The 24353-nt window shown below is 33.6% G+C and overlaps 1 protein-coding gene across 4 annotated transcripts in view; it reads left to right on the forward strand.

Moving 5' to 3' along the window:
* LOC126967943 (protein dachsous) overlaps positions 1-24353 on the forward strand; it is a 304180-nt gene that overhangs the window by 35827 nt on the left and 244000 nt on the right. Inside the window, exon 3 of one of the 4 annotated variants that reach the window (XM_050812655.1) lies at positions 23521-23650. The exons of the other annotated variants lie outside the window; for them this stretch is intronic. Coding sequence (XP_050668612.1) covers positions 23521-23577 — 57 coding nt within the window. The 3' untranslated portion in view covers positions 23578-23650. Of the gene's footprint in view, positions 1-23520; positions 23651-24353 lie in introns of those variants that run through there. 4 annotated transcript variants of the gene reach the window in all.

The following is a 24353-nucleotide window of genomic DNA, read 5'->3' on the forward strand; positions in this document are numbered from 1 at the left end:
GGTTGGTATCGATTAGTTTATTAGTGTTTAAGCCCTAGTAAATATATAGTTGATAATGTACTTGTCGATAATGACGGACAGATGGCCCTTGGAGCAATAAAGTCCTCGAACGGCGACCACGTACCGGAAGATGCAATGTCGGTAGGCCCCGCATAAGACGGACCAATGATCTGGTCAAGATCGGAAGGTCTTCAAGCCGGAACACGTTGGATGAGGGCAGCGCAGGACTGGTCGTCGTGGATATCTTTTGGGAGGCCTTTGTCCAGCAATGCACGTCTTCCGGCTGATGATAGTGATGATGGTGAATGTATTTGTTTTAATTATCAATGGTATTTGACGCATTGACAGTTGATTCTATTTATAATTTTACCTTAATATTTGAACTTTCCAGAATTTATTTACATTTGAGCCCGTCTGATTAACTCATAAATGCATAAATATTTTAATAACGTCGGTGATGCAATAATCACGTACCATCAGTTGACGATGCATACTTTTTTATCCTCATCTTCCATAAAAATATATATAATTATATTATTTTGATAATTTAGAGATATTTTCAAGATTTGTCTGTATTTGTATTTCATAACTTGCTGACTCGGCAAACGTTGTTTTGCCATATAAATTATCTTTAGAGTTATACCGTTTCTTGGACATTGCAACATTAATTTATTTTTCTAAAATAAAAGATTTTTTCTATAACGCAGGCTTATAGCCGGAACAAACAGACAGAGACGCAGACCAAAATTGTAAAAAATGTTATTTTGGTGTATTCATATACATGTAGTAAAAAACGGTTATTGCAATATTACAAACAGACACTCCAATTTTATTTATATGTTAAGATGATGGGAAGAATGTTATGTCTTTAACAAAAATGTTGCATTAATTGTACAAGCAAAACACAAAGTTATCCGGTTTTCATTTTTTATCATACTTTAGTAGCTTCAAAGCTTTTACGAGAATACGGTAATCGAATCTGGTTTTTGATTACCTCAAAATTTGTTTGGGTGAGATAAATTGCAAGGCTCAATTTTTAATAAAATTTTATGGCTCTAGATAATATAAGAAGCTAAGTATAAAATTTCAATATGGATTTATATCTTCTAAGGATTTTAAGTTGCCTTTTGAATAAAATGATAACCGTACCATCAAAGTTATACGTATGTATATCTAATATGACTGTAATTAATAGCTGCTTGAAAATAATTTTTATAGTATTAATGAATATTTAAATAAGTGTTAAGTTTTTGCATGCATTTAATTTAAGCTGGACAGAGGACGCATTGTAATATTTCAGGATCTGGACATACGATAGTTTCTTGCGCCGCTTCTTCTCTCTCAGAGCGCCATTTGTTTCCGAAGTGGTAGTAGTATCTAGTATATTAGAAATTACATCAAAAAGATTTCTAAAGAAATCAATTTCGATACGTATTTCGCCTCTATACGAGGCACCCTTAGGACGTGTTGTCTCGCCAAAATCTAGTGTATTAGAAACACGTGTCGAATTGTTTTAAAAACAAATATTGGCGGAGTTAACACTAAAGAAAACTTAAATCATTTGTATAATTATGGATTTCCGCAAAGTAACGCCTAATTCAATAAATTTCCTTTATACCCTATTATTCCAAAGCAAAATAAATAATTTCATTTCATTTCAGTTCCTGCAAACTTTAAATAGTAAGATAATAATAGTAGTGTATAGCTATTTGGTGTTCATGTTTTATTAATATCGAGCTATTTCTCGTCACTATAAATTGTTCCCTAAAATACATATTCTAATGATGGACTGGTTTTTTCTTTTGTTGATTCATTTTTAGGATTCCGTACCTCAAAAGAAATAAACTGAACCCTTAAAGGATCACTCTGTTGTCCGTCTGTCTATGAGACCCTTTATCTCGGGAACGCGTGGAGATATTGAGTTGAAATAAAACGATATAACCTAGTCTCTTGAAGCTGTGAAAAAAGCAAGCTTCTAAGTTAACGTAAAAAAGATACGGGCGTTTATGACGCAAAAACGTCTATTTTGGACATTTTCAAGGGAGTCATAATTCATTCGGTATTTTCCTTCAACCTAGAACTATGAAATTTGCCAAGTAGTACCGTCTTATACAACAAGTATAGAGAAAAATCTGAAAACTATACATTTCTGATTAAAACTTAAAAAAAAATTGTACGGAACCTCCGGCGAGCGGGTCTGACTCCGCACTTGTCCGGTTTCTTAACGAGAAAATCTACATGACTTTGTGAGTGCACATGCACTTTCGTTCGTCATAGTGACATAAAATATAAATTGTATTTTTTGCATTATAGTATTTTATACATCAGTTTTATAAAGAGGGTCAAAAAACGCCAGTGGCGGTTATACAACGTGTCACACACAATTTCTACGACTTGGTAATTTAATTTATGAATAAACAAACAAATACCACAGTTTTCGAGTTGCCGCTTAAATGGGCGGGAAATGTATTGTATGCATACTTCTCTCTGGTGAGTGGTTTCATTTTTCCTTCAAGGAATGGCAAAGGTACACCCATACAGCCAACGCGGGACAAAATTGCACATTATACCTAGCAGCATCTTGACTAATTATATTTACAAGTTTTTTTCTTTAGTTGACATTAAATTGTTTGGTCTAATGGTTTAAATATAAAAATATTATGTATGTAATATAGCATGTACTACCTAATATTTCTATGAACCTACCAACCTAGATTTAGTTGTCTGTGGCACCAAAACAACTGTGCTATTTTGGCGACATTAAAGTACTGTAAACAATGTTTTCTTAGGCATTATGACAGATAAAAGTACATACTAGAAAATTTTCTTTAAATCATAGTATCAGCATATGAATCAGCCCAGCAAAACTCTCTAAGAAAAAAGCGATTCACTCAATTATATGAAACGTGTAGTCGTCAATAGATTGACAGATGACGGCTATAATATTCGAAAATACGGACATAGGCGAAATCAACTACGTTGTTCGTTGTTTAAAGTAATTGTTCGCTTTCAAACTTGGCCGGATTATACTTAGTGGGCCAATCGCCATAATGTAATCACTACTATTTCAAACTTAAGACAAATCTCACTGTAGGTTTAATACTTAACTAAATTTAAATTTTTACTTGGGCAGTCGCGCCTCTTATGACGTAGTATTTATATCCTCTTTGATATGAATAGGTACAGATGGCATTTAGGTATCTTTAACTGTAAAATTTTTGATACTATTTATGTTTTATGGTGATTGTGATTGCATGTTTTACAGGCAGTTCAAGCGTAATTGTATTTTGGTATGAAGGATTAGAAGTAGCTAAATTGCTAAGCTAATTAATGTTAACATCTTTGTAGGAAATTTTGCTTAGAATATATGTTATTGGGCGCATCATTTTTTCCCATAAAACAATTCATTCGACACTTCTCTCTCGAATTAATCTTTTTAAAACGGTTTCCGTAATCTATTGGACACATATGAAATTACATTTTCTGTTACGCCTACTTAAAAACAGTATTACAGTCATAAATTTAGGCTTCCAATATGACAAATATCCATATTAATTTTATACATTAAAAGTAGCGAATAGGCTTAATTTTTACTTTCAAACTTAACCTAATTCGCGTGTTATTTCCTTAATGCTCGACACTTTAAATACTATGAAATTAATGACTATTTAGATACATAGTTTATGACTCCACAACAAATTTTATATGCATAAATTATTAATTATTTTCGTATCTGAGACACAAACACCGCTATATTAATTTATTTAATGCTATTTTACTATAATTAGGTAGGAAACTCACTTGGAATTCCTCTGGTGTTACTCAAGAGAGTATTGGATGCGGTGATGACTTACCATCCAGGTGACCCGTATGCATGTTGGTTTGTCCTCATCTTCTATAGAAAAATACCGACTTCATACATACCAATACCATACCCTAAAAAAGGTTACATAAATCAAAAAATGAATATTCTTTTCAACCCTTTTGATGTTGTTCTTTGTTATAACTATCTGATACATATATTTCGCATTAGCTTAGCTAACACATAGCTTTTATACTTAGTCTTATGGGAAGTACATACTGATGTCATTACTAGACACTAGTCTAACATTTATCGTATTATTTATAAATATGATGACGGAAAAGTTGTTTTTTTTTTAAATAAGGGACGAGACGAGCCAGATGTTCAGCTGATAGTAATTGATACTCCCTGCCCATTACAATGCAGTGCCGATCAGGATTCTTGAAAGACGCAAAAATTCTGAGCGCCACTACAACTGCGCTCGTCACCTTGAGACATAAGTTGTTAAGTCTCATTTGCCCAGGAATTTTCACTAGCTACGGCGCCCTTCAGACCGAAACACAGTAATACTTACACATTACTACTTGTGGTACCCATAATCTAGCCAGCATCCTGTGCAACGGAGCCTCCCACTGGTGAGATATGGATGACTGGTGGAATGAAAATCCATTATTAACATATTCTTCGTTTTCTTATATTATTTGAAGTTTCAATATTTTTACATACTGTGACACTGGTAAATTATAATTACAGTATGTGTGTAACGATAGACATACAATATACTAGCATATATATGACCTGACAGCCCGATAATACGTGATCTATTTTGATTTGTCAATGTGTGTGTTAGCTAGGGGTTTTCAAATCAAAATTGTGAGGGGCTTATTCCAAGAGTGGCTGACTGTTTACGACCTGTCAATCAAAATCGGTTATAGCAGCAATATATTCCCTTTTTTTTACTATCAACGTTACGCTAGTAAATTGTACCTAAGTCTTTTTCAAAAGCCTTGTCAAAAAGACTTCAAATACCTCTTTGGGTTTAATGTGTCAATAATTATTTGTATCTAATTTCCTCGTAGGTAAGTACTTTATGGCACGTATGTAATTTAAGGGAAAATGCGATTCCACTATTCGGGACTATTAAGGCCCTCTGCTTCGTCTCGTGCCTGCAAATTGCACCTTTTTTATGAACTAACCTAATTACGATATGATAAATGTACCAATGAATTAAAAAATATTAATTGTACATACGTGGACCATTACAAAACTTGAAGCACTATTAAGATAACGCGAATAGAATTATACATAATTTATAATTAATGAACGTCTTCTAACATTTGTAAAAATGCTCAAGTTTTACAACTGGCTATGAAATTCTTATCTAATTAATTGAGTTTTTATATAAATTGATGTAACTGTAAATTGGTGAATCTTAAAAACGGCGGCGTCGTTAAAATTAATGTTAAACGAATTGATTAGATCGAAAGAAATCTATCAATATTAATATTGCGTGCAATTTCCTGTGTAAAGATTTTATATAGCAGTAGTTTCAATAGGGACTGATCAATTACTTAAAATATTCAAGTTCATATCGAGCAATAAACTTAAGTAGACCTTCAAAAGAATTCAAAGTTTCGTTGAATTTTTAATAATGTTTTCTAAAAAGTGTTTGTTATAAAGTGAGAGGTTTTGTTGTAAATATTGTATAACACAAGATGTACTTTTCATAAAGCAATAGTTTTAATAGGGACTGATCAATTACTAATAAAATTATTCAAGTTAATACTGAACAATAAACTTAGGAAGATTTTTATTGTAAAATTGTAAATAAGTAGTTGAAATATGTTTTAAAATCACATAAAAACTCCTTAATAGTAACTCCTCCTTAGTCCTAAATATATTACAAGTTTTGACGAAGAAGTAGGCAACACAGAGAAGAATTATTAGCTTGGTTCTCGTCTGGCTTTGCATTAAAAGTAGGCTACTAGTAGTACTAGGCCAATAGTAGTAAGTATATATAAATAATAAAGGCATATATAGATAGGCACAGCCAAAGTGAAAGAAAAAAACCTAATTAATACTAATATCATTAATCTTTGTACATAAAAATTGTGGGTACATAAAAATTCTCCAAAATCGCAATAAAATAAAATAAATGTTTTCTAAAAGAAATGAGCTATATTGAATAATGGCTGGTATTAGCTAGCAGTTTATACAAAATTACAAATAATTTCACCTCCACACTAGATACAAAGTACCAGGCTGACATAAAAAGATGAGAGCTTTTCTTATTTATTGTCCATTACCGTGTATTGTCCAGTGTTAACATCACAACACAGACCGTTATTACAAATTTCAAATTTAGTTCCGACTCACGCGTGTTCTACATTCCACTAGTCGCCCTATGATTTTTTAGAAAGCTTAACACTCTTCGTTGCTTGCAAGGGAATTTCGACTCTTACTGTGTTAACACAGAGTATTTTTTCTAATTGAACGTTATGATTTGTAATTAAACTTTGTATAGGGCTGACTAACATAATATTGTTTTTATGATTGATTTTGGTAGTATTCAGTAAGTTACTTTACAATATGCTCATAATGATAAGCCTTTATCTGAATATATTTTATACTAAATCTGTCAAGAAACAGATGCCTTCTTATGTTTTATTTTGTAGAGTAAATGGAGCATCAATAAGTACTGACTTTATTTCGAAATTTCCAAAATTGTGGCATTATTCCTAAAGTGTTCCATTTTACACAGACAGATAAGAAAATTTTCTCAAACATCTTTGGGAGTCTGCCATTTTGAATTGATTGTCATGATATTTTAATATTTGAACTCCTCATAGGAAACTCTTCCATTTGATACCCATACCACGTCTACATCTCTGAGTATCCCATATGTTATTTAAATTGACGTCACTACAATTTTACTAAGTGTAGCAAAATTTAAACGTGCAAAGAATTTTTAAAACTATCAGTTAGGGATAACTATTACAAGTCAGTCTTAAAATTGAACCAAAAAGCAGGAATAGAATCAGGTAATTTGCCTAAAATTAAAACTAATAGGCTTGAAAAATGCCTCAACAATGTTTCAGTTTAGCTTTCAAAGGTCCACCACAACTGTTTGTGTGACTATAGCCTATCGTATTTGGTAGTGCATACTTGTAATTCAAATAAGATCATTTAAACTCTGGCAACACTGTACAGTGTGCCCTCATTATTCCAATTAATTGTTAATCTGACTATCATAGCTTTTAAGATTGGTCATCAAGTAAAAGTGGAGTAATAATGAAACAAGAGAATCCACTTAAAGTACGGATATCTCTCTCAGCCAAGTAACATCCCAAATTAAGGTAATTTAACCGAATCGCCGTATAAGACGTCGCTTCATTGTGCGTCTACTACCGCATTTATCACGAGGAGTGTTCCAAAGAGCTGTTTCACCTGATTCCTGCCGTCGAAATCCACCGTCCCATATTAGCTCACAAATTGGGACATCATCTCCACCATCCAGATTTTCAAGTATTCAAGGAACACTCTTGAAGGAATGAGCTCCCTTGTGCGGTGTATCGTGGACGATACAACATGGGTACCTTCAAAAAAACGGGGAACATTATTTTTAAAGCCCGATAGCACTCCTGTGATTCATCTAGTCTAGTCTCTAGAAGTCTAGAAGTCTCTAGAACATAATATGTCGATGACAAAGGTAGCATTTCGTCCGAGTGGCATGGGTTCAATGCCTGGCCATAAAATGTGTTTTCGGTTTTCGGTATGCATTTAAATTAGAGTTGCCTAAACTTTTATGCCAAAAAAATTAAATTGTGGCTTATCGATAAATGCTACTAAAGTTTAAAATATTTCTACAGCTTATATAAATGCTTATATTTTTAAGTAATTATTTGTAAGTGGCACCTACGAACGTACGTTTTTTTCAAATGGGTGGTAGTTATTGACGTTCAATAAGTGATTTTAAATCCGATTATTAAAAATTCTCTATTCTCCTAAAATTTTGTAATGGACAATTTACGTAAACCCAGTTTAGTAAAGTTAACTTTTGAACAAAATGTCAATGGGTATACAGTAGCAATAAGCATTTAATCAATAGTTTTCATCTTTCGACGTTAAACCCGGTACGAAAGTGCAACCGTTTGAAAGGTCCGCGCATTGAAGTGGGTCGATGGTGAGTGTTATCGTTCATCTGTAGGCTGTGAGCATCGACGTCTTATGATCACTTTTACTTATATCTCACTGTTTTTATGTCAATCATTAAGGGGACCACTTGAAACTTAGTGAATACCCTAACGAATTTTATTTTTAACTGACTTCAAAAAAGGAGGAGGTTCTCAATTCGTCGGTATGTTTTTTTTTATGTTTGTAACCTCAAAACTTTGGACTGGGGTCCACCTGGTTTTGATAATATTCTTTTTGTATTTGAAAGCTGGTGCTTCCCGTGTGGTCTCATTGCAATTTGGTCCAGATCTGACAGTGTCAACCATGAGAAAACCGTAAAAGTCTTTAATTTGCTATAAGTATCTGCGCGACAAATTTACGAATAACTCAATACTGCGCCAACCGGTTTCAATAGATCAAATTTTTCTAAAAATACGCAATTACTTTTATACTTTTTAGTGCATATTACATCTATTGTTTTGGAATAGTGTTTTTGAAGTCGGTTGTTGTTTGTAAGTTGAAAATTAGTTTGTCGTTTATCTGGTGGTATGTTAGCATATCTGGCCTTCAGGTTTACTTGGAACTTTGATGAAAATATCCACCAAAGTTTGGTTTTGTGTGAGAGAAAATAGTCGAGAAATGTTTTAGGTTAAAACGTCCAGATTGTTGGGATGATAATGCACTTTATCGTTAATTGACTCAACTGAAAATCTACAGCAAGAATCAAGTCAAGCCATGTAGATATGTTTTTTTTTATCTATATAGATTTGATCACATCAGACATTCACTGAAGATAGACCGTGTAAAATGAAGGTTCTTAATTAAGGCCATTCGGGGAGTTGAGCGAATTTATATCCATATATGTATGTATGTTGATTATCCTCTATAAAAAAAGATTATTAGTACGTTATGAAACTTGTTTGCTATATTGGTCACTATGTACACAATACAAGTCATAATCAGTAGCGTGACACAGTGGAAAACTATACCTACATCTGGGCGGAGCGCTAGGGTTGGTACATACAAAAAGATTGACGAAAAGTCAGCGCGGTGCACCTAATTTAACTTGGACAGAAACCAGTCTCGGTGGCGTACGGCGTGCGATCGATAGTTTTGACTTCTCAAGATTGCTTAGTGATCGTATAAATCATGTGTATCTGTGCGTGCGTCGATTAGGGCGCTCTAATATTAAGTTAAAATACTGTAAGTGTATTTGAGCTACAAGCATCGAGATAATGGGATCGAGAGTGTCATGATCAACGTACACGCGTTTTTATATCGCGTTTTTCATAAAACTTGCGCGGCATTATAATATTATTTACACAGCGAAAAATAGAAACAAATACTTATGTTACATTTATCATTATTTCGGAAGTTTAAATTAAGTATATATTCCAATGAGATACAAACTTAATCGGGATATCATGAAACTGCCTCAGTGCGGTAATGTATGCAAAAGCAATATAATATATTCTGATTATAAGCTAGTTATATCGATGGAATAAGATCCGTGTTATGAGCAAACGTAATGAAAAAATCTTTATTGAAGATATTATAGTTATTAATGCAACTGGTGTGTAATAAGGGGTATTAAAACAAGAATGTGGGTTTAATACCTAATTATCAACAGTTGCATACAATACTTTATCTACACCCATAATATGAATCCTCATTAAAAGATTCTGAAACAGTTAGCTTACTGCTAACATTAAAAAAGCCAGTCATAGTAACCATTACATCATACAAACGAGTGTTGTAATGTTGTACTGAAATTCACTACAACACTCGTTTGGATGATGTTATAGCTATTAAGATATTGGGTGTTTTAATGTTGGCAATAAGCTAACTGTTTTAGAATCTATAATAGAGGATTTAAAGCATGATGTAGATAAAATCGATAGATGCCACTCAGTTTGAATATCACACAAATTTATATCAATGGCACGTGACAGATTTGCTGTGTTATAAATATCTATGACTATAGAAACGGTAGAGCCTATAAAATTATTATTGCGTTATAAAAGATCGCCATTGAATGTCCAACTGCGTGTAGGTTTCCTGTGATGTAAAAAAACATGCAATAGGAAATTACTTAGAAGTTCCAAGTATAAAGGAATAAATCTGGCGATAAAAGATATTAGAGGAATGCAGAAATTTTCGATTTGTTAATATTATGGGCATGCGTGTCTGTGATTTGAACTCCAATAACCATTTCATTTCCTGCCAGTTTACTTTAAGTTTATTTATTTTGAGTAGGAAGACATTTGCAATACTATTTTAACTGATTTCGAAAACAGTTCTCCATTCGAGTGGATTTTTAATTTTTTAATAAATTGGAGATGAATGCCTGCTAGATTATGGGTACCACAACGGCGCATTTCTCTGCCGTGAAGCAGTAATGTGTAAGAATGTTATGACTCAAGGTGACGATCGGAATTGTAGTGCCGCTCAGAATGTTTTATTTTTTAAGAATCCTGAGCATTGTAATGGGTAGGGCGTATCAATTACAATGGCTAAAGTTAACGTAACTAACAATGAATTTAAATGAAAGTTTATTGAATTAGGCGTTATTTTGCGGAAATCCATAATTACCAAACTGTTATTAGTTTACTTGAGTGTTAGTTCCACTAAGGTTTGTTGATAATCAGTTCTCGTATGAATGTCTCTATGTCTCGTGCTAGAATTTGGCGAGTCAACACCTCCTGAAGATGCCTCGTGTAGTGGCGAAACACGTGTCGAATTGGTAAAAGACAAATTTTAACAGAATATTAATTCTGAGAATCTTCAAGATTCATATCATTTGGATTACAATAAATTAGATCAGGTGTAAAATGATTTTAGTATCGGAATTAGAGGATTTCATATGTAGTTATAAGTAACGAAAACTGCAGAACTATCACTATATCAATAGCCATTCATATCTCAATAAAATAGCGATTGCACAACCATTGTTAGTTCTATTTACGACAATCGTACAAATTCATTTCCCTAATTAAGTGGGCTGCAAGCGCATCGTGTACCAAGTGTCCTAGGTCACGCTGATTAGGGCTATTTACTGCAGCCATTACCTTATATACAGGCAATTGTATGAGCCCACTCGTTAGTATTGAGACGTTTAGATACCGCGAGTTATGGCTACGTGCTGCCTTTGTTTTTATGTTTATAATTAAGTAAGTAATGGAACTTAAACTAACGGAGCTCAGTAACTGTTTGGTAAGTTTAAACAGACTGAGGCTCCGCTTTTAATTGTTTCTTGTAATGCCGTCGAAGTTCTTAAGAGTTTATTTTTATGAAAATAAGTGACGAGACGAGCAGTACGTTCAGCTGATGGTAATTGTTACGCCATGCCCATTGCAATGCAGGGCAGCTCAAGATGATTGAAAAATCTAATAATTCTGAGCGGAACTACAGTTGCGCTCGTCACCTTGAGACATAAGATGTTAAGTCTCACTTGCCCAGTAATTTCACTAGCTACAGCGAAACACAGAAATGTTTACACAGTTCTTATAATTATTTTTTATATAAGAGGTGGAGAACGGGCAAGAGGCTCATGTGATAGGGAGAGGTGAGGCAAGACCCCATGGACATTCGCAACACCAGGGGTCAAGTGATGCGTTGCCGACCTTTAAGTTATAGTTGTGTGAGTTTACGAATGTTTATGTCGATTGGTATTTAATAAAAATATGTAACGTTTAGAACTTGTAAGATGTTGTATGTTTACACGCAAATAATGAAATTTGATTGATTGATGTTAGTTTAAAACAAGGTGAAAATGAATCTTCTCTACAAAATTTTGACAAATGATGACTATATAATAATATTTTAACATTATCTATAAATAAGTTTAAATGTTTTATTAAAATATGGCTCTGTCTTGAATCCTAATACTGCACAGATGAATATCTAAGCTAAAAAAAGAATGCTGGGAGAGTTTCTTGCGCCATTTCTTCTGTGTCCGAGCGCCATTTGTTCCTGAAGCAGTGGTATTGTTTGAAGTGACATCAAAAATAATTATAAAAATCTCGTGTAGCTTAAAATGTTTGCTTTTTTTTCAGTGTGTCTTAAAGATTTTTATATTTTATAAATATTGGTAAAATGTAGTTATTAATATTCATTTGATAGATTAGAGAACTTTCTTTCAACTCTATTTCTTCAAACTCAATTATTACATTATTAAGAAAATAAAACTTTTTTGACTTGCATAAATAAATAACTTGGAGTTTTTGGGATTTCCCGCCTGCATGTGAATACGTGAATTTTAATACTTTAAAAGTGATTAATCTTAAAGGTATATCTAGGTTTTTTTTTATTTAGAAACAATTTTTCATTGTTTCCGATAATAACAAAAGAAAAGGTAATCAATTACACAGATAAATTATTCTCTGTAATGACAAAATAAGGATACCTTCACCCACAAGCCCGTCACATTCGCACTGCCTTTCGAAGCACAGAAAAAATAAAGAGAGAAGACTTCAATGTCGCCATTTGCATTTCAAATATAAATTCGTTATCATTTAATCAGTGTTAAGAATACTTGTCCACTATTGGTTATTGTTTATTTTTCATTCATAGAACAAGAATGAGAGAATGTATAAAGAAGATTTATAGTTGTTTGCGAGCCTGTTTTTATTTTTCAAAGCATTCATTCTTGCAGCTGTAATATTTAATAAGATCCGATGGAGGTTTTAATAAAGAGTATGAAAGTGATTCTACATCGTGCGTTACGTGTAGAGTTTGGTTCAGATCGGGATAAAATGCTTGATAATATATTTTTTAATACATAAGTAAAACTTGAAAACAAAATTTTATACGATGCGGGACTCCAATCCGCGACCTCTCGCGATCCGTGCGATTGCTCCTACCAACTGAGCCAACCGTTCGAGTGACATATCGTTGATAAAATCTTGTATGCTTTGTTCAACTCTCAGGTTGTGGCATCATCTACAGGATCTACTTTACAGTTGATAATTATTTCATATTTTATTTTTGTAATAAATTTAATCTCGGAAGTGAGGGTTATCACTTTGAAATATAACAAATTGTTTATATATTTTTTTCAATATTGACACACTTTTACAGAAAAATATCTTGCCTCAAACCAGGCATAGCCTGTACTAAGGGAACAAGGCAACGATATATTTAATACAAGATCCTTAAACATACATAAATACTTATAAAAATCCATGACTCGGAAACAAACATTCATATTCATCATATAAATTGTTTGCACCTACCGGGATGGGAATCCGGGACATCTAGCTCAGTTGGTAGGGTCACTAACCACTCTGCTGTAGGGGTCGTCAATATATTAATATTTATAATATGTAATATTTCAGTCTAATTCTCATTCTCGCAGTATCACCTTGCCCCATGATTCTACGTTGGCCGTGCCTACGCCAGATATGCTAATACGAACCGACAGCGCTCCGAACAGAATGGAGAAGGCGTTTATTTATGCAAATAAACACCGTGAAACGGAAAGTTATGCTGATTTTTCACTGATGCGTGTTCTTGATACTCGACTGGGATTTCAATTGTTTGCAGATCTAAGTGCAATCTTCGAAGATGTGTTACGACATTGTATTTGTTGGATGCTATTACTAATTATGACAGTAATCACGACCATCATGTTCGCGAAGTATCCTTACACAAACAATGAATTTAAGCTCTAAAGGTTGATGCATCAAATATACGATAAATTATATAATTTATACAGTTTATTCTTTATTACTTTTGATGAAATATTTAATATTTAAAACGATTAAAACTGTAAATATGATGGCGTGATTTTTTTATGACAGTAAGAGACGAGACGAGCACAGGACGTTCGGCTGTTGGTAATTGATAAGCCCTGCCCATTACATTGTAGTGCCGCTCAGGATTCTTGAAAAAAAATCCAATTATTCTGAGCGGCACTACGATTGCGCTCGTCACCTTAAGGCATAAGATGTTAAGTTTCATTTGCCCAGTAATTTCACTAGCTACGGCGGCCTTCAGACCGAAACACATTATGCGTACACATTACTGCTTCACGGCAGAAATAGGCGTAGTTGTAGTACCCATAATCTAGCCGGCATCCTGTGCAAAGGAGGCTCCCACTGGTAAAACTGTCATAATTAGTAATCGCATCCAACAAATACATGAAAATGAAAAATTCATGAAGTGAAAACTTCAATGTTATGTAAAGGAAAACTTTTATGATATTACATACAACAAAATTAAAATATGCATTTCAAGCGCTTTCATCACAGCATATATTAAAATTCAACGTGTGTCATCCATTTTTCACAGTCGGCCAGAACACAGCGCGCTTTCAGATGACGCTAGCAGATAGTCTCAAATCATAAATATTCACTTTACTGTCTACGAGTGCTTTGTTTTGGTGTCGTTTTGTTGCCCCCGAGGTATGCGAGTGTTTCGCTTTCAATGTTACAAGCGGTAACAAATATATATTTGCAATATTTATCATTACAATTAAGGATTTTTTGGTTTTGAGTAATAAAACCAGATTTTTATTGCGTATTATAACACATTTATCTAGTTAAGTTTTATAGTTAGTTCAAAAATATTAAAGGACTTTTCAAACTAGATATTTTAGCAATTTTTTTATCAGCCTTTTGCTTTTGGATTTATTTTTCAAAATTGTCTTTAGCTTTGAGTAACACAAAGTAAAAAGTTTTCGTTAAATAGAGAATGTATATTATATTATATACTACTAGTGGACCCAACAGACGTTGTCCTGTACACACCTCTTAAATTTGAAAATCGGTCCAGCCGTTAGGAGGACTTCACTAACATACACATGAGCAGGAGAATTATATTATGTGGACGGAATTCAGAATCTAAAATAATCTCAAATTCACTGGAACACACAAAAATACCATCAAAATCGGTCCAGCCGTTTAGGAGGTAGTTCAATTGTGAATCTAAACCATCCTCGAATCCCCTTGAACTCACACAAAAAATTTCATCAAAATCGGTCCAGCTGTCTAGGAGGAGTTCAGTGACATACACACGCACACAAGAAATATATATATAAAGATTAAGCACGTTGAGTTGGTCTATTAGTGCAGTGTACATCATTATAAAAGAATTTTTAAATTTTTTGTTGTATGCACGTAGGGTTCCTAATAAATAAATAAATTAATAAATATTCGATATATTATGTATGTTTAAACCAAAAATGGCAAGTGAAAGAACCTTTTCTCTAATATTATGTCTGTCTGTTTTTTTAGACCTGCCTTGACTTTGAATACTAAAACTTAAGCTAAGACAGCCCAATGCAAATACAAGTTCCCGTTTTATTACACTCAACAAAGTTATAATTAAAGTCTGAGCAAAGCCTAAGTATGCTTTATAAACAGCCTTAGTGGCTCACGTTTAAAATAGTTTGATTATGTTACAAAATCACATTAAAACAGTTTTCGACTTTCAATTATTATGATTTTGACAACAGTTTCGTTGTTATAATTGATCTTATTAACTTCTTAGTATTCCAACACATAAAAGATAAGAGACAGATTACACAAACGTCGTTAAGCCGCTCACACACGTCCCGATCGGCCCACCTGACTAGACGGAGTCGATCGCGTCACATTGTTTTTGTCGTCCATCAAGCTCTTCTCGCCCACGTATTGTTAATTAAAATGCATTATAGTCATACATCGACGACAGCCCTCAATTGCACAACAACTGACCTGTTAACATATCGATTATGATTTTGAATTCATTAACATTTTGAAAATGTTACATATCTATTTTGCGTGTTGTAATGTTTAATATGCCTCTGTGAATTGTAACAAATATTTGTCACAAACGATTTCAATAATCCATAAATAATAGCTTTTGATAGAAAGATCATCAAGATTTTCATCTAGATCTTTCCATAGATATATTATAGGGGTCTATACCTATTGTGGTTGCTGAAGAATAAAATTTCTAACGCACTCTTAGTACTTTATATATAAAGATGTAATTCTATGTAATTTATTTAAAATAAAACATATTTAGAATACTTAATAATTCATTAAGTGAAAACTTCTATATAATGTCTGTGAAGAGTAACATCTATGTTAAATAAGAACAACAATATGAAAATATGCATTTCAAGAAATAAAAAAAGGCTGTAAATCATCAAATAGACGCATGGCTAAGTGGAGTTTTGATCTCTCGATTATTTTAATTTGATGACATTTGGAGGTTTTTGAAGAGCTATCTGATATATTCTGGGCCGTGAATCCTTGCATAAATCTACACGCCCATCCTCTCCATCCGAATGCGTGGTGTTCATGTAGATTTTGGTTCTGAAGGTACTTCCTCAGCTTAATATAACAGGAACTTCTTACAAAATTTCGTCCTGCTTCCAATAACTTAGACAACGTTCTACTCATTGCTCTGGTAGAGCGTTGTCTAAATTAAAAATCCATTCCTATCAGTCGAACCTCTTCCTGTATGTTCAATTCCATAAAAAAGTATAACTATAGTTAGAGAGTTTATAGAGAAAAGAAGGACAAACGAGTGTACGGGTCATCTTGTGTTAAGTGATCACTCCCACTCATATTCTCTTGCAACACCAGAGGAATCACAGGAGCGTTGCTGGCGTTTAAGGAAAGTGTACTTGCTTTTTTTTGGAGGTAAACATTTCGTATCGTCTCGGAAGCACCGCACAAGAAATCATATTCCACAGCTTTGTAGTACGACGAAGAAAGCTCCTTGAAAACCGCATTGTGTAGGACCGCCACACATCCAGATGGTGGGGATGATATACTAATATTTTGCGGCGTATCTTGCAAAGCTGAAAATCAGTGGCAGGTATCAGGTGCAACAGCTTTTGAAAGTGTATTCTAGTTTTTCTTTGTAAAAAAAGGCAAATTAAAATAACATATTCAACTTTCACGTTTAAATCACCAAACATTTACATTTATTTCATAATTTATACCAATATAACCTAGGGTAAGTGATGCTACAAAATTTTTAGCATTAACATCCACACACTGTTACATAAATAAAATCATTACACAACATATTACACGCGAAATAAGCCGGAGCATTTGTTTCATATCACTATCACTGCATTGTATCTCCCCGCTATGATGTACTTATGCAAAACTTTCCGAATGTAACAACACTCTTATTTCGTGATCTAGCGTTAACCCAGGTAAACGGCTTTAAGACATCTTGATTTAAGTTTATAGAGCAGGTTTCTATAACCTCAGATCTCGTGTACAATAAATAACCTTATACATGTGTTGGGTGGAGACTGTGAGATTCTATTTTAGATGAACTGTTTTACTGCTAATACAGATACCGGTATTGTGGAAATATGAGTTACCTTATATGCTGGGTTTTTGTGAAATGTTCATCATTATTTAAAGAAGAAAAGGTTGTTAAGCACTTGGTATTTGTTGAACTTCCGCATTCGGGTTTTATTTTTTTATATCAATAAGGGACGAGACGAGCAGGACGTTCAGCTAATGCTAATTGATACGACCTGCCCATAACAATGCAGTGCCGCTCAGGATTCTTGAAAAACCTATATTCTGAGCGGCACTACAACTGCGCTCGTCACCTTGTGATATAGGATGTTAAGTCTCATTTGCCCGGTAATTTCACTAGCTACGGCGCCCTTCAGACCGAAACACAGTAGTGTTTACACTATACAAATAGGCGCCATTGTGGTACCCATAATATAGCCGGCAATCTGTGCAAAGGAGCCTCCCATTGGTAATATATTACAGTAAAATTTTAAAATTCGACACCCAGACGTTAGTTGATCAACTATTTGTATCACACTTCAGAATAATTTATGCGGTATAATAATATTTTCATTGGTTGTATTTAATACCTTCATTAATACAATATTGTTCTTTCTAATAATGTAACGCACGAGGAATATATTTTTTATATTATATTTGTTACTGTAAAAAACAATTATAAAATCCAGCTATTGCTCCACTAGAAGAGTTATATTTTGAATATACTTTTAAATAGTCGTCTAAAATACGACTCCTAGTCTAAGAAGAAAAATCTTTTAATAGTCTTAATTCTATTAGGCTTAGGTAAGTCAAGCTAGAAACATACCTGATTCTTAATTCACATTCAAAATGCTGAACTATTTCTTTTGTAAGACTACTAATTATTTTAATATAATTGTATCAATTGAAAGAGTGATTTATAAATCACACACAAATATAAAAGTTGATAGTAAAACGTCAATGTTTTTTTCTGTAAAAAATGTCCATATCATAAGCGTGTTTTACAATAAACCTATTCGATCGTAAATTTTTTATCGCTTTGGCTTTACTATCTGAGATAAACTTGGCTTGACCGATATCAAGAGTTTAAGTGGCGGATGTTTTAATTTAACTATCAATTTTTTTTATTTATTCTCAGTAATTTTTTTTGCTTGGAGCATTTATATATTCATTAAAATCTCAAAATCAATCAATAATTCAAAATTTTAGTGAATAATGGTTTGTTGTCTTTGAATTATGATAAATTATATTGTTTTAAGACAAAAAGAAATGTATACCTAGTCTTGCCATAAATACTGAAACAAAGAAAAAATATTTTTTGTATTGCAAATAACATTTATTACTTTTAAAGTGTGGTAGTTAATACATAAATATAAAACAATTTAAAATATAAACAGGTTATTCGATGTGGTCTCCATTGGCTTTAATACAGTCCTTTAAACGCGATCAATAGAAGCACGCACTCTTTCCATGGGAAAAATATTCACTGCCAATCGTACGGATTATTTTAGGGACTCCAAATTATCATGGCATTGAGAGCAAGCCATACATTCTAAAAGTGATGACGGCCAGTCTTCAGCTCTGATGAAGTCCGAAACGTTCGTTTCCAACCAAAACTGTGTAGACCGAGCTTTATGACCGGGCGACGAGTCTTGCTGGAAAGACCATTCTTGGTTATTGAACATGGTGTTGTTAAGGGGCTTCACTACCTTCTTAAGAATGTTATCTTGATACACTTGTGCCGATGTTCTGATACCTTTTTCACAAAAGTATGGCTCAGTCACTCCTCCAGAGCACACAACCAACACCTAATAATATACAATAGTACCCCACCAAACCATCCTTGAAGTCAGATAGTGCCCACGTTGCACTCTGTCGACTAATTGGGTAGCTCCCTTAGAGCTGTGAACATAAAACAATCTCAACAGTAAACAAAATATTTCTGAGACCTCCCTTTGCGTACCGCTCTAGTAGTTGTTTCGATTTTACCACCCTATTATTTTTTAAATTATCTGGCTGTATAGTGTGCGTGACAAGCTACGTCTAACACGCGCGATTTATATGACAGTTTGTGTTAGTGTGCGTGCATTGCTCAAAGGAGAGGTTTACTCTAAAATCAATTTTTTTTAGACGTACAGCCGTAGTAGTCAATCAAGCCGTATAAACGACGTAAGATAAAACCATTTCCTTGAGTATGAATTAAGTGTATTACTAATACTATTTCATAGAACCTTTATTACAAAGTTGGTCACGCTTAAAGCAAATATAATTTTAAAATTGATCTATCCCTCAGCCAACGGCAGGTCATAAACAAGCTAATATCGACTTAACGCCATTCGTATTACATCACAAAATCAAAACTGCCGACGCAAAATTGTTTTGAAATTAGTCTTCAATCGATTTTAGCACAAGCTTTGACGCGAATAGCGCGTTATGTCGAAATTTTAAATTAAATGTGATTTTGTTATTGCTTAAGTAAATTATTAAGGTGCGGGTGTATTAAAGTAATTACTAATATTATGGTACATGTAAAGTTTAGTTCTATACTTATTGTCATTAAAATAATATTAGCAACTTTGAAGATATGCTGATGAAATCAAAAATCACGAGAGCGTAGTCGGCCTTTAAAAAAAATGTATGCGCTTTTATTTGAATTTTTATTTTAATGTTATTCTATTATTTATTTTTAAACTGAAATATATATAACTAAATTTTCTATGAATGTTTCAAGCGTCTACTTGTTGCTGTTATCAATATCGAGCAAAACTGAAATAAATCACATTTGTTGTATGGTGGCCCCCTTAAATATTATTTTTTCTGTTTTTTAGTATTTGTTGTTATAGATAGCGGCAACAGAAGTACATCTTCAATGAAAATAAGGGATAAGAGGAGCAGGACGTTCAGCTGATGTTGATACGCTCTACCCATTACAATGCAGTGCCGCTCAGGGTTCTTGAAAAACCCAAACATTCTGAGCGGCACTACAATTGCAATTGTACTAAGACTTTGCTCTCTTATTTATTAGACAGCTCAATACAAAAGACTAGTTCGCGTTTTATCACACTCCGCTAGGAATTCGTAAGTAAAGTTTGAGCAAAGTCTAAGTATGCTCTATCGATCCCAGCCTAACTATCACGGAGAGACCGACGTATTTTGCCCTTTGGGGAAAGCACCCTAAAAAGCACATAATTTTACATCTAGAACGATGTTTACTTGGTTTGTTGGAGCTACAGCTCTACAGCTATATGGCAAACCTGAGTATATAAGTATATTTTGTTAGATGAATTGTGTAACAATTCTCAAAAGTAACAGGTGTTTCAAATATTATTAATTGGCGTTGCGGAGGAGTGACCGACAGGTGAGGCTGTTGCTGATTATGATGCCTGTGCGGTGCTTGACACTTATTGGCAGTTTCTAAATTCATTTTGACTTAAGGTGCGGTAGTGCTCCGTAATGACTTCATGTCTAATGCATTTACATTAATAACCTTAATATCTTACGGCGGCACTTCAGCTCATATAGTTGTAGTTATTTATTTAAACATAAAAGTATAGAGGATGTTAATATTGAAGTTTAGCACGCAAGCACGAGCAATCTTTGTACAGCTTCAATCCGTATGGCAATCACGGAAACTGACACGGAGATTTAAGCTCAAGATATTCCGGTCCAATGTGAAGACCGTATATGTGTAGTATAGGTGTGAGATGTGGAAGGTCACCAAGTCCATCTCTCATGTTAACCGATGCGTTCGCAATATCCTCTGTATTCACTGGCACGACCATATTCTCCACGATCAACTTTGGCAACGCTGTCATGAAGTCCCAATCGACCACCAGATAAAACTCCGCAAATGGAGCTGGATAGGCCACACACTCCGGCGGGATCCCAACCATATACCGAGGCAAGCCCTAGATTGGAATCCTCAAGGTAAACGCAAACGTGGCGGTCCAAAGCAAACCTAGCGGCGGACTGTCATTGACGAAGCCTGATGATGATCAGGACCAATCGCGATGGAGATGCACTATGGATGCCCTCTGCCCCAGCTACAGGAACTTAAATGAAATGAAAATGAAAAAACATAAGTCATGGTCATTATGCTCTGCAAGCGATGGTTTTTATTGTCATAAAAAAGATGCATATTCTATTGAATAGCGTTATACTTTTTGTGCATAGTTCTCCCAAGCGGCTCTTTTGTGCGAGCGAGTACCGGGCATCATTCAATGTATTATTCAATGACCGCCCTAAATATATTTGCGTTAGTGACGTGCAAATGTTAAGGCCTCGAAAAATTATTGCAGTATTTATATCCAGTACCTGTTAGTGAAATAAGACATAATGAATAGATAAATATTATAAGAAACTGAATACAATTAGGCATTTTTTTGAGTAACTTTGTTTTGATTGTCAACAGCTCCTGAAAATGCCTCGTCTAGAGACGAAACGCACCTTAAAGTATTTTTGTGAAAAATAGACGAATTCTTGCTAAATATTATAACGTTTTAAATAAAATCTTTTTTGCAATAAAAGATTAAACTTTTATTAAGATTATATTTAGTGTACATGACAAGCTACATCTTACATTTGTTAGGTCACTTTGTGTTAGAATGCGTACATTGCTCAAAATACAGGTTAACTGTCAGCTCCATTTTGTCTGATACACATTTACGAAACTAAAATGAAACTCTGACCAGTGGAAGACTCCTTTGCACAGGTTGCCATCTAGATTATGGGTGCCACAACGGTGCCTATTTCTGCCGTGAAGCAGTAATGTGTTAGGTTTATTGTGTTTCGGTCTGAAGGGCGCCGTAGCTAGTGAAATTACTGGGCAAATGAGACTTAACATCCTATGTATCAAGATTACGAGCATTTGCATTACAGAATTATTAGGAATTTTCAAGAATCCTAAGCGTCCTGCTTTGTAATGGGCAGGACGTATCAATTACCATCAGCTGAACTTCCTGGTCATCTCGTCCCTTACTGTAATAAAAAAAATCCCGGACTTAAAGTTCAAAAACCTTAACAGAAATAGTAATTACTCAGTATAAACGACTTCCAATAATAACAGCGCTGAACGTCGACAAAGTTGATAGTTCAAAGAGATCCCAAACTTAATCACGGACTTTTAATATTCCTTGGTATTCCATCGGCCTCAACTAATACGCGCTCATTGTGTGCTAAGCGAGAAATAATCTAAGTCTCAAAACGCATTCAAAAACGAAATGTGATTCATTAATCATTTACTTGTATGTCTTAACGTGCCCGATAAATATTATAAAGCATTTGAGACGTCTTATTTTCGTGAAAGCTTAGAGATTGAACTTTAAGGTTTTATATTTTGGTCAGATTTGGTTGTTGAGGGCACACCTCAGGTGTTGTTCAAACGATTAATTAGCCTTAAGATGAACTTTTAATACGACTCTTAATGAATCTCGTTATTCACGTAGATATTTTTGTTTATTTTGTCGTTAACGTTGTCTTCACTCAGAAAAATTGTCAAAACTATCAGTCGTTATGCTTTTAACATTTCAAACCAAATATATATTTCAAATATGTGTATGTATTTTAGAAACACTAATGCAAGGCCGTTTGTAAGCACAAATGCAAGATCTTGACTGTATCGCTGAAAACACTGTTAATACAATGATGATTCTGAAGTTTTCCGAATGTCAAGCAGCTTTACAAATAAACGCGGGAAACGTCCAAATAAAACAATCATAAGAAAAATGTCTATTTGTAAACATTCAGCATATTCTTGGATTATTTTCAGGTATAAATTTATACCAATTTTATTTGTAACGCCGTTATTGTCTTATCTAATCTATCGTAGTACTCTACAACTCTCAATTAATAACACAAGCTCTACATAGCAAAATTTTAGGGTTAATACATTCGAATACGTCATAAAGGCTTTTGATTTAGGTACATTAAAAGAAAACGAGTATTTTTTATTATTATGTACCACAATATGACATCATTTAGAGTATTGCTATTTTTATTTATCACTCTACAAATAAATTGATGATTTTTTAAGATTATTTAGTACAGCATTTTTAGTGTGGCTGTGTTTTATGAGTAAATATGTGAAGAGCAACTATTATAATAAGGCTATTTATTTAAGTTAACATCATTTTACCACCAGATGGCTACAAAATCTGTTCTGAACCACCCTCATACAACTTCACCATACATAATAGTATTATTAGAGCCTCTAAGACAAACAAGTAGAAAGCCTACGCCTGATTTTCTACTTCATTTCGTAACAGTATAATAATTTAAGTTTTTTGTTCCCAGGTAACATTGGTTATTATACAGCGGTATGCGAGCCTCACGCGATCAAGTAAGATGTAGCCTTAATGACCGCTGCGTACGCGCAATTATCCCCCCTATTATATGCTGCGTATGTGTGATATTTGATTGCGTTAAATTATAGGATTAGCTATCATTTTTCTTGCTTATATTATCTAGTTTTATGAGAAATTGAGAGAGCTGTGTTGGTTTTTAATAAGGTAGAGATGACTTCTTGAAAGATGGTTCGTATCGTTCTTGTAGAAAGGTAATAGTTCTCATGCCATTAATGACTTGCGTTGAAAAACCTTTAAATAGAGTTCATAATAGCAATTTGTTACAATTTTTTTGGAAAACAAAATGGATGTTAGAAAAAATATCTTTATTATGTGTGTTTTTAAATAACAAAAAACATTAATATTTATGTTACATTTTGATCTTATCAAATGTTTCATTATTGAACACTGGTATTTTAACAGAAAATGGTTCTCAAAACTAACATACATTGTTAAAATGGAATGAAAAGATTATTTCTAAGAAAACTAATTGAATTAAGATCTTTACTATTTTATAGACTTATTAGTATTAAAATTTTACCACTATTTATGTATATTTGCTTGATATTATTAATTAATGACTGAAATAGTACAATTAAATTGTTAAATACGTACTGGAAGATTAAACAAAAATAACTCCAATAATTTCATTGAAAATCGGTTTATATAGGATTTCTGTGTTTAAGTTAATTATCAAACAGTTTCGATAGTAAAAGCATAGCCTTCTTTAATGTTAAAATTATTTATTATTTTTGCAGTTTTAATGATCAGGTTAGAAGAATT

Source organism: Leptidea sinapis, chromosome 14, assembly GCF_905404315.1.
Source record: "Leptidea sinapis chromosome 14, ilLepSina1.1, whole genome shotgun sequence".
Lineage (NCBI taxonomy): Eukaryota > Metazoa > Arthropoda > Insecta > Lepidoptera > Pieridae > Leptidea > Leptidea sinapis.